At 46.5% G+C, this 14437-nt stretch overlaps 3 protein-coding genes across 3 annotated transcripts; all 3 read right to left on the bottom strand.

Moving 5' to 3' along the window:
- Positions 1 to 3806: 3806 nt before the first annotated feature.
- Positions 3807 to 5790, bottom strand: LOC129597837 (uncharacterized protein K02A2.6-like). The gene has a single exon (XM_055495529.1). The coding sequence runs from the start codon at positions 5084 to 5086 to the stop codon at positions 4271 to 4273; it is 816 nt and encodes a 271-aa protein (XP_055351504.1). The 5' UTR covers positions 5087 to 5790; the 3' UTR covers positions 3807 to 4270.
- LOC129593060 (uncharacterized protein K02A2.6-like) lies at positions 5665 to 7072 on the bottom strand. Its single transcript, XM_055489248.1, has 3 exons — positions 6847 to 7072; positions 6473 to 6788; positions 5665 to 6406 (listed from the first exon to the last, which is right to left on the bottom strand). Exons 1-3 carry the CDS (start codon positions 7070 to 7072, stop codon positions 5665 to 5667), a joined length of 1284 nt encoding a protein of 427 aa, XP_055345223.1.
- A 3318-nt stretch (positions 7073 to 10390) lies between these two features.
- Positions 10391 to 13537, bottom strand: LOC129595433 (cysteine proteinase-like). Its single transcript, XM_055492444.1, has 10 exons — positions 13385 to 13537; positions 12985 to 13306; positions 12580 to 12704; positions 12315 to 12508; positions 11869 to 12024; positions 11491 to 11799; positions 11171 to 11322; positions 10982 to 11102; positions 10737 to 10921; positions 10391 to 10653 (listed from the first exon to the last, which is right to left on the bottom strand). Exons 1-10 carry the CDS (start codon positions 13441 to 13443, stop codon positions 10609 to 10611), a joined length of 1668 nt encoding a protein of 555 aa, XP_055348419.1. The 5' UTR covers positions 13444 to 13537; the 3' UTR covers positions 10391 to 10608.
- Positions 13538 to 14437: the final 900 nt, after the last annotated feature.

The following is a 14437-nucleotide window of genomic DNA, read 5'->3' on the forward strand; positions in this document are numbered from 1 at the left end:
ATAATTATCTGATCGCACGAATCTTCCGGCACACAACCATAGTAAGTACTAACGTCACGTACTCCATGATACACAAAATTAATACTGCCGTATTCAAGTATATACTGCGATACTGCATATTCTTGTGTGCCTTGCGTTTGCGCATCATGTGTTTTTTGGTTTCTCTTCCGCTCAAATTTATATTAATTTCGACATTTATCGGTAACAGACACCTGTGGACGGATTTAGAATGCGTTGGCTCCGCGCCACGCGAGCTGCAGACCCTCAGCGTGGCGACTATCGAAAAGTTGTTGGTATTGCTGGAGTAATAGTGGTGTTCGGCTTATTCTTCATCGTAATTCTGCTGGTCCTCACAGCAAACAGCGAAGAAAACCTGCACCGTATGGAAGACCCGTTAGTCCTATGCAGTAATGCAACGCCAGCACACGCCGAGGCCGTTTCCATGGTATCCACTGATGGGAACCAGTCGTCGCCTCTGCTCTTGAGTGCGGAAACCATGAACTCCGTTGTGGACAACGGTTCGCCGTTCGATGCGGAGGTCATTAGGTCGATGTTAATACTGGCTGTACGGAGTGTTTTCAGTAACTTTACATCGGAAGACCGAAAAAGTAATCATGCGATATAGGAATCGTTGGCGTAATAGCAACCGCATTTGGCATCTGGAAAACTGTTTTATCAGTTGTTGAATACAAGTGATTTGAGTAGTTTGAACGGACTTAAGTAAGATACATGAGTAAGACCATGGTCTGCTCTTATTGATCTGTATGTAGGGTGTAGCTCTGTTTCTATAATGTCAAGTAATCTAATTCAGTCAATTAAAACGGAACCGCCCAGAACGGCAACAAATCTCAAAGGTATCTCAAAGAACGTGATAGTGCAGATTTTCGTCATCTTATCTCGTGGCTGCACAGGTCGTTTGCTAATAGTAAATTAATTTTTACTGGTTTTTATTTTTTTAATTAATTTTTTGGGTGTATGGAAGCGCTTTTTCACAAACACCAGCCAGCGTTAAATGAAAACTTTACCATCTAATGCATCCGTCAGAAGAGGTCATTCGAGAAATTCCACTCCAGCCTTTTGGATAACCGTTTGTATTGTTGCCGTTGGTATTAGCATTTGTTGCCGGTGGTTGTGACTCTGCGGGAACTTCCTATAGTCCACTGTATCTGTATATTATCATATAGTTCTAAGCGATCACGAATTGTTGACTCCTGAACCCATTAGCGTGCGTACGGTACAGATACACGTAATACTGGGTAAAAACTATACATGCATGAGTGATGGAGACATATGGCGGCGGAAACAATACTGAAATATGGCCTTTGCATACTAATTGCGTGACTGGCCGACTGATAATGCAGCATGATGCAGTATGTTAATTTTTCAAACTCACAAGCAACGAAATTTCTGCGTACGCTTAATGTTTGCGATTATGGCAAATGAAATAACGGTTCCAAATTTCATTAATCTACATCCGCACATCAGCTTTGCAAGTTTGCTGAACATCCGCAAACAACGATGTCGAAATCCCAGACTGCATTCTTTTTTGCGTTATTAATGGTGATTATTATCCTGTTGATCATTCTGATTTTGTTGTTGTTGTCTGCACTGATTAAATGTCGGGATGAGAAACTATTTTTGGCCCATCAAAAGATATTTACGCCAATGGAGTTAAGCCGTTCTGATGAGGTGTTCCACATAGCCGAGCGGAATGGAGCGTTAGTCACACAGCATGAGAAGAGTACGATCCCGTCTGGCAATGGACCATCCTCTACAACAATGAATTTTCCGGCCTTCTTCAACAACCGTGATTTTCCCACTACGCTAAACGAACAAGCAACACCAAAGGCTTCAACTCCTGTACCGCGTACATCATCGCCGAATACGCGCTTGCAGCTCAAAAAGGTACACACACGTAACTGGTTCCCTACAGCTGATTATCCTACAACAAGTTCGACAGCCATCGCTAATTTCACGGATTTCTCGGAATATATTAACGCCGCAAAACGTTCAAACGATCTCGAAGATTATCATGGCGATAGCCTCCCGCATAGTGAAATTAATTCAGTACAAATTACTAGTCCACAAAGTACAGTTAATTTTGTTCAAATGATATCGCCTCCATTTTCTACAATGGTTGTCTTGCTGCCGAAAGAAATTACTGCCGTACAACCGGAAGCAACGCAACCGGCAACCTCTTCTGGTTCCCAAGTCAAAAGCTTTTCTTTAACTGCCGATTTTATTACGAGTAGCGAAACCGAGCAAGTGATAAGCAACTCTAGTGAGCGGGAAGATATAATAACTCCGCACCCAGCTATGACGATTTCGCTAGCCAACTCCGGAAAACTGATGCCTGGTCTCGACGATTTGGAGGCAATCCTACCTACCAGTTTTACCGGCACCGTAGTTCCACATAAAGCTTCCGCAAATTTTGTGTCATCTAACGCTACAATTAGCGAAGATATGCCCAACCTTAGAACTCCGACATTACCGACGGAAGATTCTACTTTTGTGCAAAATACAGCAGCACCAGAAGATGGACGCAAAAAACAGAACCATACGAGCAAAATAGTCTCTCTCGTAACGCTAGTGGACCGTGCACAAACGAATGTCTCCACCAAAATGAGCCACAGCGTAAACATCACCGGTAAACCACGAATTCCAGAAATTTCAGAAAGCAAAGAAAACGTCACAGTTATTTCGCTATTGCTGATGCTACCGAAACATTTAACAGCGACTAAAAATGTGAAGGAAAGCCCACTCTCTCTCCTAAAATATAGCACCTTTCGAAGCACGCAACGAAAGGAACTAAGGTTTACTACCAAGAGAAAAGTGGCAACTGACGGAAGTCAAGATTACGTCGAGGATGAAATATGGGATTTCGATTCTACGGAAGACGAAGAAACTCACTCTCAACACGTCAAATCAAAGAAATCATCAGCGTCTTTTCGGCGACGGGGCCAGCAATCTGGTTGGAATTATCGGCCGGGCCGCGGTTCACAAAGGCACCGAAGACCTCTTGGCTATGCATTTAAACTTCGAGGATAATTTTCTCGTGTACGATACTCCTAGTTTATTTACGAGTTTTCCTACACTAGACCATCAATTCATTAAGTAAAAAATTACGTCTACAATACGCTGGATTTATTTACGGCATGGTGGAGCCACTGTACTGTGTGTGGTGCCTACGTGCGCCAATTCCACAGTTGGCGCGCCACTGCCTTCTGCTCTACGCTGTATGCCAAGTTAATTGGGAATTCTTGATTTATCGAGAATCTCGAGTGTATGGAATTTCGTTTCGTGGACAGGTTCATAAATTTCCAATCCTTTGCTGTATCAAAACCATCATATGAAATTTCAAAATTGTTGGGCCAAAACTGTAAAATAAACTAAATATAACATAATAAAAATTATGACTTAGTGGCTTTCTTGGCTTAAACCTATATGTGAAGCATTTTGTTGTAGATAAGTACCCTCGCAAAAGGACAATCTCTAAAAAACTCAAGCACTTAAGCGCAAACGTATACCGGAAACCGCCATTCTTGAAGGTTCTGTGCTTCAAATATCTACCGTTGCTTAGGCCTTTTCGCCAGCCCGTGAAAAGGCATGCCCTATGTCACGTATTACCAAATACGTATATTTTATTTATTCCGCGAGCTAACCAGAGAACTGACTAATCTGTAGACTGTATGTCAGGAATGTAAATATTCATAAAGGTTAACGTTGCTAAGCACTTGAAGTCGTATACAAAGTACATGCCTTCACACCTTCCCCAGTGTGTTTGTAGTTAAACACACTCAAGCACACAGTTAAGAACCAAATTTAGGATCCGCTATTAATCGATCCGGTTTCACTATGGTTCGTTCCGTTCTTCGTAAATTTTCAACTGGCTGCGGTGGCTTGACCTTTTTCGGTTTGGTTGGCTGTTGAGCTGCCGCTGGGTCATTTTTCGCTGTTGTTGTCTCTTTGACGTTATCTGGCGGAGGTTTCACCGTTTCATTAGCAGGGCGCGCTTCCTGTTTCGGTGTTTCATCCGCCATCCGTGCTGCAGAATTGTTCTGTGCGTCGACAACTGGCGTTTCTGGCAATGTACTGCCAAGTTTCACTTCACTGGTTCCAGCCAGTATCGCGGTCGAATTTGATTATAGTGTCGGCGCCAGACTGTTCCGTTGACGGAAATCTCCCAGATTCGGGCGCCGTCCCGCTCGATCAGTTTTCCACTGACCCAGTCAACGTCGCGACTGGGGCGGAAATCTTGAACGAGAACCAGCTAACCAGGCTGAAAGCTCTTCGGAACTGTCCGCTTGTCGAAATTCCTTCGGTATCGTTCGCGTTTACGTTCGGCCGTAGTCATCATGACGGGGATCAGCAGGTCCAACGTTGAGCGCATTTTGCGGCCCATGAACAGCTCGGCTGGCGACTTGCCCGTTGTGGCGTGTGGAACGCTGCGATACCGCCAGAAGATCTGACGCAGGGCAGCTGGGAGTGTTTTGCCATCTTCCATCAGCTTCGCGATTCCCTCTTTCACGGTCTGTACGTAACGCTCCACTTGCCCGTTGGATTGTGGGTGACCCGGTGGCGTTCGGATGTGCTTAATCTCAAACTGGTTACAGAAATCGATGAACTGCTGTGAAGTGAATTGCGTACCGTTGTCGGAGACGGCTTCTGCAAATACTCCGTAGCGACTAAACATCGTGAGCAGAGCGTCGATGACAGTTTCGGTCGTGGCAAGCTTCATGGAAATCACTTCTGGCCACTTGGACATGGCGTCCACTACCACGAACAGCATGGTTCCATGGTACGGGCCGGCGAAGTCCATATGTACGCGCTTCCAGGGTGCATCTGGGACCTCCCACTGGGCCAGCGGAACCTTCGCGGTGTCGTGAGCTCGTTCCGTGCAGGTGCGGCAGTCTTTGCTGACCTGCTCGATTTCACGGTCCTTCTGCGGCCACCAACAGTAACCTCGGGCTTCTGCCTTCATCTTTCCAGCCCCCATGTGGTCTTCGTGCAGATATGTCAGCAGCTGCTGGCGGAACTTCTCAGGAATCACAGTCCAGTGACCCCAGCAGACACAGCCGTTCACCATGACCAGTTCGTGCTCCAGCCGTTTGTACGGTCGGAGTTATCGGAAGTGGTGCTAGGCCAGCCGTTTAGGATGTAACGGCTTACTTCTCGGAGCTCCGGGTCGACCAGCGTCTCCTCCGCGATCGCTGCGACTGACAGCGGCAGGTGATTGGCGTTGTCGCTATGCACGGCACTCACGACGTTGTCCATGCCGAGACCGGATATGCCTTCCAGCTGCGTAGAATGCAGTGGCAGGCGGCTCAACCCGTCTGCTTGGCCGAAATCCTCCGTCCTGCGATACTCGATAGAAAAACTGTATCCCATGAGCAGCAGCGCCCAACGCTGTAGGCGGTTAGCGGTCACGACGGGAACGCCCTTCCGGCTGCCGAAGACGCTGAGAAGCGGCTTATGGTTTGTCAGCAGCGTAAACTCCCTCCCAGCGATGTACTGGTGAAATTTCCTGCAACCAAACACCAGTGCCGAAGCTTTTTTCTCTATTTGGCCATAATTCTTTTTGGCCGCACTGAAACTCTTGGACGCGTGGGCAATTGGTCGCTCTGTCCCGTCGGGGAACCGGTGGCACAGGACAGCACCAAGGCTTTACTGTGAGGCGTCGGCAGCCAGCACCAGTGGCATTTCCGGGTTTAAGTGCACCAGGAATGTCGCCCGGACGATGTCCTTTTTCAGTTCTCGGAACTGACGAGCACATTCCTTTGACCAGTCCCATGTCACTCCGGTCTTCAGGAGATTGTGGTAGACATTACACTTCGTCGATACATCAGGAAGGAACTTCCCGTAGTGATTTACCAAGCCAAGGAAGGCGCGTAGCTCGCTGACGTTCCTTGGTTCGTCCATATCCAGCAGTGCTTTGGCGCGGTCGCGCGATATGTGTCGGCCGCGGCTGTCCACCACAAAGCCAAGGTACTCCACCGATTCTTGCATGAACCGGCACATGGTCTGCTTGCGCGTCAGGCCGTTTTCTTCGAGCTGCTGCAGGACTTTTTCGAGGTTGCGGAGGTGTTCTTCTTCCGTCGCACCGTTGACAATAATGTCATCTAGGTAGACAGCGACACCTTCACAGCCCTGCAGGATCCGCTCGACGATCTGTTGAAAGATGCTCGGACCACTGGCCACGCCAAACGGGAGACGGTTGTAGCGAAACAGGCCTTTGTGTGTGTTGACCACAACCAGCTGTTTGCTCTCCTCGTCCAGCTCGATTTGGGCGTATGCTTCGGCCAGGTCGAGTGTACTGAATTTGCTGCCACCATTGAGTTTCGCAAACAACTCGTCTGGTGCCGGGAGCGGGTACTTCTGGACATCCAGGGGGTCGTTCAAGCCTGTGCTGAGGTCCGCACATGTCCGGATATCACCAACCCGCTTCTGAGTACCGACGATCGGAGCTGCCTACTCGGCATGATCGACTGGTGTCAGGATACCGCGTTCCACCAGTCTGTCCAGGTCCTTCTCTACCGCATCGCGGAACGCGAAAGGCACAGTTCTGGCTCTACAGAACACCGGCTTTGCGTTCGGCTTCAGGTACAAATGTGCTTTGCACTGTTTGCAGGGCCCTAATTCGTCGCGGAAAACGGCTCGGTGGCGGTTCAGGACTTCGTCAAGCTTGAGGTCACCAGCGACCAGCCGGATGGATGGCGCCTGGAGATCCTTGAGGCTTAGTCTGCTTAGATCCAGTGCCTGGATCCAATCGCGTCCAAGGACGTTGCCACCTTGCGCAACCACCACTATCGGCAACGATTTCCGGGTCTGAGCGTGTGTGACCTTTACCGTGGCCGTTCCCATAACACGTAAGGTATGGCCGGTGAAGCTGCGCAGTGGATGCGTGTATGGGACCCGTTTGGGTGAACCAATCTGTCTCCACCGTGGTTATGGTGACACCGGAGCCTGTATCGAGCACCGTCGACACTGGGGTGCCGTTCAACTGCACTGGTACGTAAATGGATTGCCCAATCGCGGCGTCAACCGACATGACGTCGAACTCTTCTTCGACCATCATGGTTCGCCGTCCATCTCGGCCTCGCTGTGACGGGTGCTTGCGGCTGCGGCATACTTTGGCGATGTGCCCTTTCTTCCCGCAATTCCGGCACACAGCGTCCTTTGCCCAACACTCTGTGCGCGCGTGGTTAGCTCCGTATCCGGCGCACGGTGTGTCACCTCCGGGTCCACTTCGAACTGGCGCGTTGCCTCTGCCGCGTCCAGCTCCCTGTCTGTTTCCCCGCGCAAGGTTGCCTCCGCCTCTTCTCGGCGCGCCTTCGATCCTTGCTACTTCAGCGGCTGACTGGCCGCGCTTCGTACTCTTCGCGAGCTCGTGTTGTTGAGCCAATTCGAGCGCTTTTTCCAAGGTTGTAAAATCCTTGGTCATAAGGTGCTGCCGAGTTGCGTCATTAGTGACCCCGTTTAGAAATGTCGATGACATGTTCTTTTCGAGGTCATCAGCAGGGAAGTTTCAGTTGATGTCTTTGCGGCGGAGTTTGTTGGAGAAATCAAGGAGAGTTTCTCCAGCGTCCTGCTGCAGTCGGAAGTAATTCGCCCATTCGACGGTGGCATTAGTCTTCCTGACATAGGCCTGCTCGAGCTTGTCCACGATCTGTGCATTTGTATAATCATCAGGATCGCGGGGCAAGCACATCGAATGTAACATTTCCATCGCTTCAACCCCAAGAGCGTCAAGCAGAATGGCCTTTTGTTCGTCGGTGTCCGTGACCTTTCGCAATTTGATGTAATTGCGATAACGAAACTGCCAGCTGCGCCAGGTCATGGTCGCTGGCTCGAAACGGAGAAGGCCAGATCCGCTATCATCTTTGGACGGTGTAGAAGCAGGTGCAGAGGTAGTACTGTTTGGCATGGCTGCGCGTATGAGTTAGGAAACACTCCTTCACGCCAGAAATGTCACGTATTACCAAATACGTATATTTTATTTATTCCGCGAGCCAACCAGAGAACTGACTAATCTGTAGACTGTATGTCAGGAATGTAAATATTCATAAAGGTTAACGTTGCTAAGCACTTGAAGTCGTATACAAAGTACATGCCGTCACACCCTACCCGGTGAATCTGATTTCATATACTCTGTAGTTACCTGGTTGTTCTTGATGAAATTTGCATGGACTGGCAAAACCTAACTCCTTTCGAGGTGCTAATGCCAAGGTACGCTAAAATAAATATGCGAGTTTCTTAAGAAGCACCATCAGCGGTGTTTCCGGACGGGCTTGTTTGCACGGAGCGCGAAGCGCGAGGTGCTGCAATTAACTGATCATCAAGACTACACGCTCCATAGCAGAGTATATACTTCCACAGCAGAGTTGTCTGACGCCAGAAAGCGCGTCACCGTCACCTCTTTCCTATGGGATATGTGGAATTCCACAATATTGATTCCATTTCCAGTGGCACGTATAATTTTCATGTGGTACTGGAAATGCGTAACATATCTCAGTGGCTGTTGCTCGCGCTCGGTGCGATAATGTGGTTATCAACCACCACTAGTACATACATGATACAAAAGTACGTGTACGAAACCGCATAATTATTTCTTGTTAATGCTTGGTAGCGGTCAGGCTTTTTTGTATACTTAGTCTTGTGCTGATGGGTGTGTTTTAGAATTGGCATAAACTGGATTTTCCTTCTGTAATATGTCTGCTCTCTTGAAATGTAAACGGGGAAAGTTTTACTAGGCGCACATGTACTACATGCACATGTAGTCTAGCCGTGCGTGTGTGCCTGGCACTGCCTGCGTATGTTCCCTGTATACGTACGCTTTGGGTCTTGTTTCCCAGCGGGATGCTCATATAAACTGGCTTGTTCCCTGCGGACTTAAGGGATTTGGCCCGGTACACAGAATCCGTACAGTTCACACTTCACAGTGTACTCCAATTCAGTTCGAAATGTATTTATCATGCTATTGATTATGCAAATAAAAGGCACTGCTACCAAATAGCAGATGGGAAAGAGTTGTTACTGAGAAGAACAATTGTTACCTGGGAAAAAAAGTAACCGACGCTCAAGAAAGGCGTAAGCCGGTGTAACTCCACTTCTAACGGGTTTATTGTGTCCAGCTTTATAGTTTATCGTTCGTGGACGCTCTCGTGTGCAAGCCACATTTAATCTTGCACCAGCCAGCCTTTAAACATCAGCCGATCAAAATTGTGCGGTGCTCGATCGCGTCTACTTCAAGCCACGTCGCGCGACCGTTTTATGGAGCCAAGAATGTACTGACGATGGTGTTGCTTCCGCTAATGAGCGATTCTTTGCTTGTAATGCCGGCTGTAATAAAGAAGAAAAAATTATGAAATCCATAAGTTATTATTGCTTACAGGCACAGCTAACATTTTTGTAATTATTTCAAGTATAACTTCAGGGAATATGGAGAATACATACTCGTACTTGTATAGTTTTTAATGTTTGAAATCGAACTACATAGTGGTGTGTCCGCTTTAGCACTTTTTTATTTCAACGGGTATTACGTATTAAAGTACGCTGCATATTTCAAGCGTTATTGATTTTAATTTCTGATAAAATTTTTAAAGCCAGAGTAGCGCAAGAGATAGGAAAGCGATTAATTATAACAAGCTTCTAGCCACCCAGTTTTATGACATCAGTAAACTTAAAGCGCTACTTTAGCCGCTCATTGTTGTCAGCAACCGTTCTGTGGAAAATTATTAAAAAAATCTGAGCACAGTAAAAGATCAAGTTAATTTCTGCCCTGGATACGCATTTTCAGTTTGTAGTCCACGTACGCTTGTACATATCCCTCGATTGGCTTATTGGCTTATTCACGACCTTAGCACCATTATTGAACCGCGGTCCCGTCAGTCGATTTCTTGGTATTGTCACGCTGTGTGCTTGATGTATAGAGCAGCCGCCCTCGGTGAATGCGGGTATAGATTCCATGCATTTCCTATCGAAATGCTCACTTTATTGCATCCTTTTTCCCTTGTTTCTATATTTTTCCCTTTTTGGGCAATAAACTATTATTTTATGGAAGCCCCGTGTCCTTCCACATCCATATTTATCTGTATTTCGATGGAGTGTTAGACCTCCCTCGTGTCAATATGTACAGTATTACGCCGGATTGCGTTATATGTATTGTAATATGATACCAACTACCAAGTCACTGACTCCTTTGTGACACACGAAATTCAGTGAGTTAAATGAAGCTGGGTTGTAATTGTTCTGCACTGTGTGTAAATCTAATTTTGATTAGGAACATTTAATAATATTAATTATTTTGGGAGCCAACCGAAACCTCTACCGTGTGGATTATTGCTATTTTTTGTCGATGTTTGAAATAAACTGACACAGTCACACAGTCGAATTTCTTTGTATATTGTTTACTTTAGGATTTTCTGGCCGCGCAACGTCGAATGTGTTCTCAAGCGAAAAACCCACATTTGGCACAATGGCATCATTTTATCAGCACATATCTAACGTTCTTTTATTATGTACTCTTCTTGGGTGCTGCACAAAACGAAAAAATTTTAAAGCATCAACACCTTTCGGTTCAGAATGCATTAAAATTCCGGTAAAGCGAAATCAGCATTGTGTAAAGGAGCTGCTGATGGAGACCGGTGTAGAAACCTACAAGGCACAATTCTCATATTATTTTCTTAGTATTATGTAGAGATCACAAAAATCGGCTAAAATAATGAAAACTCCCTTACCGTTTTTCCCGTGGTATCAACCGTTCCACAGGCTGCGGTTCCTGCTGTGCTTAAACCACAGATGAGGATTTTGCCGCTGCTCAGGCCCAGAAGGGCGTTAACTTTGCTGAACTTGGATGTAATGGCTGTTCCAATGTATTTACCAGTGGTGCCGGTAAACCAGTACTGCGGATTATTAACGCCATCTAAGATGCAATAATTATGATTGTGAGAGCACAGTCGAAAGGGAAGGTAATATCACGTACCGTAGCTGTATGTTACTCCGTTCAGCACCGTCTGGGCATTGGCTCCACCGTACTCAGTGTAAATCTGACAGCTGTATTTGGTCGAACCAGTTGCAGCGGAGCAATAGCCGGCGGCGGTAGGCTATTAATAATCGCTTCGATAAACTACTGCTTTGAAGAACCCTTATCAAAAAAAACAGGCACTCTTACATTTTGCAGCCAAAAATCAGTGGAGTCCTGTACATCCCATCCAACAATCGGTCCAGCTGGAGCGTTAAGGAACACTTTGCCGATTGGAACGGGAGCTCCAACGGGGGTCAGTTTGCCCGTGGAATCGACCGTCACTTTTACGGTGCAGTTACCTAAAGTTTTTCTTTCATCGTGGAATCATGCTGGTAATATAGCAGTTATTTTGTAATAGACGACTGTATGATCTTTTTTAGGCCATTATTGTTTGATCATGATTAAAAACTGAATTTGACAAGTGAAATTGAATTTCGAACGGTTGAAAGCGTATTAGGAAAATATACCATTGAAGGCGTATACTGCTGAGTTCATGTTGGAACTGTCCAGACGCACAATCTGATCGATACCGGTCGTGCAGAATGAGCTTGGGCAAGTGCCGGGAACGCGGATAATGGGCGCTGTGAATGCACTTTCAATTCCGACGACATTGCTACCCCGTTCGATCCAGTAGACGCCCTGGTCGCCGAGCCCGGTGCCCCACGAGTTGGCAATCATCCAGTACGGGATACCATTGCTATCCTTACACCAACCGATAATGCGTACAGCATGACCACCTTCTTTTGTGGCACCAGCGCCAGGTCCACGATATGCCCCTATTAAGATATCAAAATATATTTGATCGAAACGGGAATTATAAGAAGGGACCATCTGGTCGTGCAAACCTTGTGCGGGCTTCCACTTCTGCCAATCGGTCCAGATAGTGATACTGGCGGTTATAGGACCGTTGGTCATAATCTCGGTTTGCATGTCCTTGACGATCTGGGCAATTTCGGTTTGGTCGTTGGGATCGTTGATGTAATGCGTCCAGTACGAATCATCTGTAAAACACAAACGAACATAAAGTCACATACAGTATACAAGCGAACATAAAATCGTCACATTACAGAAGATCGCTTGTTGTCTTTTAACACTTGGGACTTAAGAGCCAAATACACCGTATAACCTTTAATTCAAGCAGGGCTTTCACTGACAGCCACGATTAGTAAGCACAGTTTTAGATTATTGCTCTGGTTTGTTGAGAATCTGACCAAAATGCGAGCTGATATACCGGTATGTTTTGTACATTTAGCCGTTGCGGTTCTATGTTTTACGATAATCAACAACAGACCTTGACGAAGATCGGCGGCAGGATTCGACGGTGTGTAGTTAGGGTTAGTGCATGTTGCTGGGCAGTTGAGCGGTATCGCTTGAGGAATTGCCGGATACGGCTCACAGCCGACCATTTGGATATTGCCTCCCGTAATGTAGCCCTTCATGGCAGCATTCGAGTAGGCGGTGGCGGTGTTCCCTCCGTCATCGCAACTACGAGACGATCCGTGTGTCATGGAACCTCATGTAGGAACCGTGCGTACCGTACTGTTTCCATGACTTACTTTTGTTGGCCAGTTTTCTGGGGTGTATAGCATGCTGCTAGATGGAGTGCCGATACGTAGGTCTGATCGACTTGTCCGGATGCGATACACAGACGATCAGAGATCACACTGGCGGAAGAAACAGCCTATTCGTAAATGCAGAAAATTAATGGCAAGACCTGACTGATTCTTCGTTTAACTGATAGTGTTCAAGGAAAGCTGGAAAGGCATCGTGCTCTTATAAAAACGGTAGATTCTACTCTTCTATCTTTATGGGGAAATCATACAGTGTCGAATACACTTCCCACTTACATATATGGCTTAGTTTAGAGTGGAATGCAAGTTTGAGTGCGTATTTTTAGAGGTTAGACCTATGTAAACTGGAGCGAGATCGCAAGGTATTTGCAAACTTTTATAATCACTTACCCAGCACGTGCCGCACTGCCCCTGGTCGCGAATATCCTTGATGCTGTTGCAACCGGGCCACTGTGTCCGCGCATCAAAGCAGTCCGGGATAACCGCCACGGTTCGGCTTTTTCCACGGGACGGCCGGTTGAACTTGGGGTGCTTTTTCTTTTCCTCCTCGGTCAATGGTATTTCACCGCCTCGTCGACGCGGCGACGGGTCATCATTGTCATTACCGGAATCAGGCAAGCTGACATGCGGATGATGAGGACGGTGCGGTTTGATGTCTCCTTCGGGATCGGACGCTGCCAAGTGATCCACTGCAGGCAGGTAGACCGCATTGCTAATTTCCAAAAGGGCAGTTCAATCTAAAGGCTTCTGTTCTGAGTATTTTTATAAAGGTAGGCACAATGAGTGTTACCTGTACTGGCTGTACACAATGCCCACAGCAATTACCAGAAGGCCGAAGTGACGCACCATGGTTGACTCTTGAAGCAACTGGAGGAACCGAAAGCGACGCGGTCGGCAGCGACTGAACTCTCATGACTGACTGCGCCACTACTTTATATATTATACGAGGTACTTGAGCGCTTTTTCTGTGCAGATATTGGCTCGGTTTTGTGGATCATTAAATTTTGCTCCACATAGCAATTTGGAGACGTTTTGTTGCTTTCTTCTGATAAAAAAGAATTAACAGAATTAACCTGGGTAGCAACTGGCGAGTGGCCTCCATATAGGTAAGTGAAGTAATGGTTTCATTCAAGAAAGTTGTAAAACGGTATTAATGCCGGTCGCCAAGATCCATAAATATTCCAGATCCACGGGCCATAAATATCCCATTATCATGTACTCGACTATCCACATTGTAAAATCGAGCGAGCTAACGTTTAACAATGAACCAAACCAATGCACCGGTCGTTCATATTTGTGCGCTTTTTGACCGCGTTTATCAAAGGCCAAGTTCACGAAAGACTGCTATCGCGCGACTGGATAGTTTTACGGCCGTGAAAATATACTAACGGCTCTACGGCTTCTGTTGATAAGCATTTCTCTGTACATTCCCGGAAGTCATTAAGAAAAGCCAAAGACACTATAAAACCTAAACCAAGTTGTTCCCTGGATGCAGAAGGCCGTTTGTAAGCAATGTCAAAGAAATGAATGTCAGTCTTTCCTCCTGTTTGTTACATTATCCCGAAGGCATATGCAAGATATGTATCTGTTGCAATTTTAAATGAAAATTGCACGGATTTTGAATTCCGAATTATTTACCGTATTGCAAAGAAATAGGAAGTGTTTCTACTAGAGTCTCAAAAATATTATAACGTAGGCTTGGGCGAAGAGCAGAACTATGGAACGCTGAAGCGCAGCCGAGCACTTTTTTCGCTAGAGTAGGTAATAATAGTCTAATTTACACAAACCAAGCTGTTCGTTACGCTAGCCGTTATCGAAACCATATTTTCTCAATAAATTGGGC

Source organism: Paramacrobiotus metropolitanus, unplaced genomic scaffold (genome assembly GCF_019649055.1).
Source record: "Paramacrobiotus metropolitanus isolate TYO unplaced genomic scaffold, Prichtersi_v1.0 Parri_scaffold0000003, whole genome shotgun sequence".
Taxonomy (NCBI): Eukaryota; Metazoa; Tardigrada; class Eutardigrada; order Parachela; family Macrobiotidae; genus Paramacrobiotus; species Paramacrobiotus metropolitanus.

Excerpts from the sequence above, each read along its gene's own strand:
- LOC129593060 (XM_055489248.1), bottom strand. The coding sequence starts at position 7,072 with ATGGTCGAAGAAGAGTTCGACGTCATGTCGGTTGACGCCGCGATTGGG. Across the intron at positions 6,789-6,846 it reads GTGTTATGGGAACGGCCACG|GTGGCAACGTCCTTGGACGC; the intron begins GTAAAGGTCACA and ends TGGTTGCGCAAG. Across the intron at positions 6,407-6,472 it reads ACACCAGTCGATCATGCCGA|CACAGGCTTGAACGACCCCC; the intron begins GTAGGCAGCTCC and ends TGCGGACCTCAG.
- LOC129597837 (XM_055495529.1), bottom strand. The coding sequence starts at position 5,086 with ATGGTGAACGGCTGTGTCTGCTGGGGTCACTGGACTGTGATTCCTGAG.
- LOC129595433 (XM_055492444.1), bottom strand. The coding sequence starts at position 13,443 with ATGGTGCGTCACTTCGGCCTTCTGGTAATTGCTGTGGGCATTGTGTAC. Across the intron at positions 12,025-12,314 it reads TGCCGCCGATCTTCGTCAAG|ATGATTCGTACTGGACGCAT; the intron begins GTCTGTTGTTGA and ends TGTGTTTTACAG. Across the intron at positions 10,922-10,981 it reads CGGAGTAACATACAGCTACG|ATGGCGTTAATAATCCGCAG; the intron begins GTACGTGATATT and ends ATTGCATCTTAG.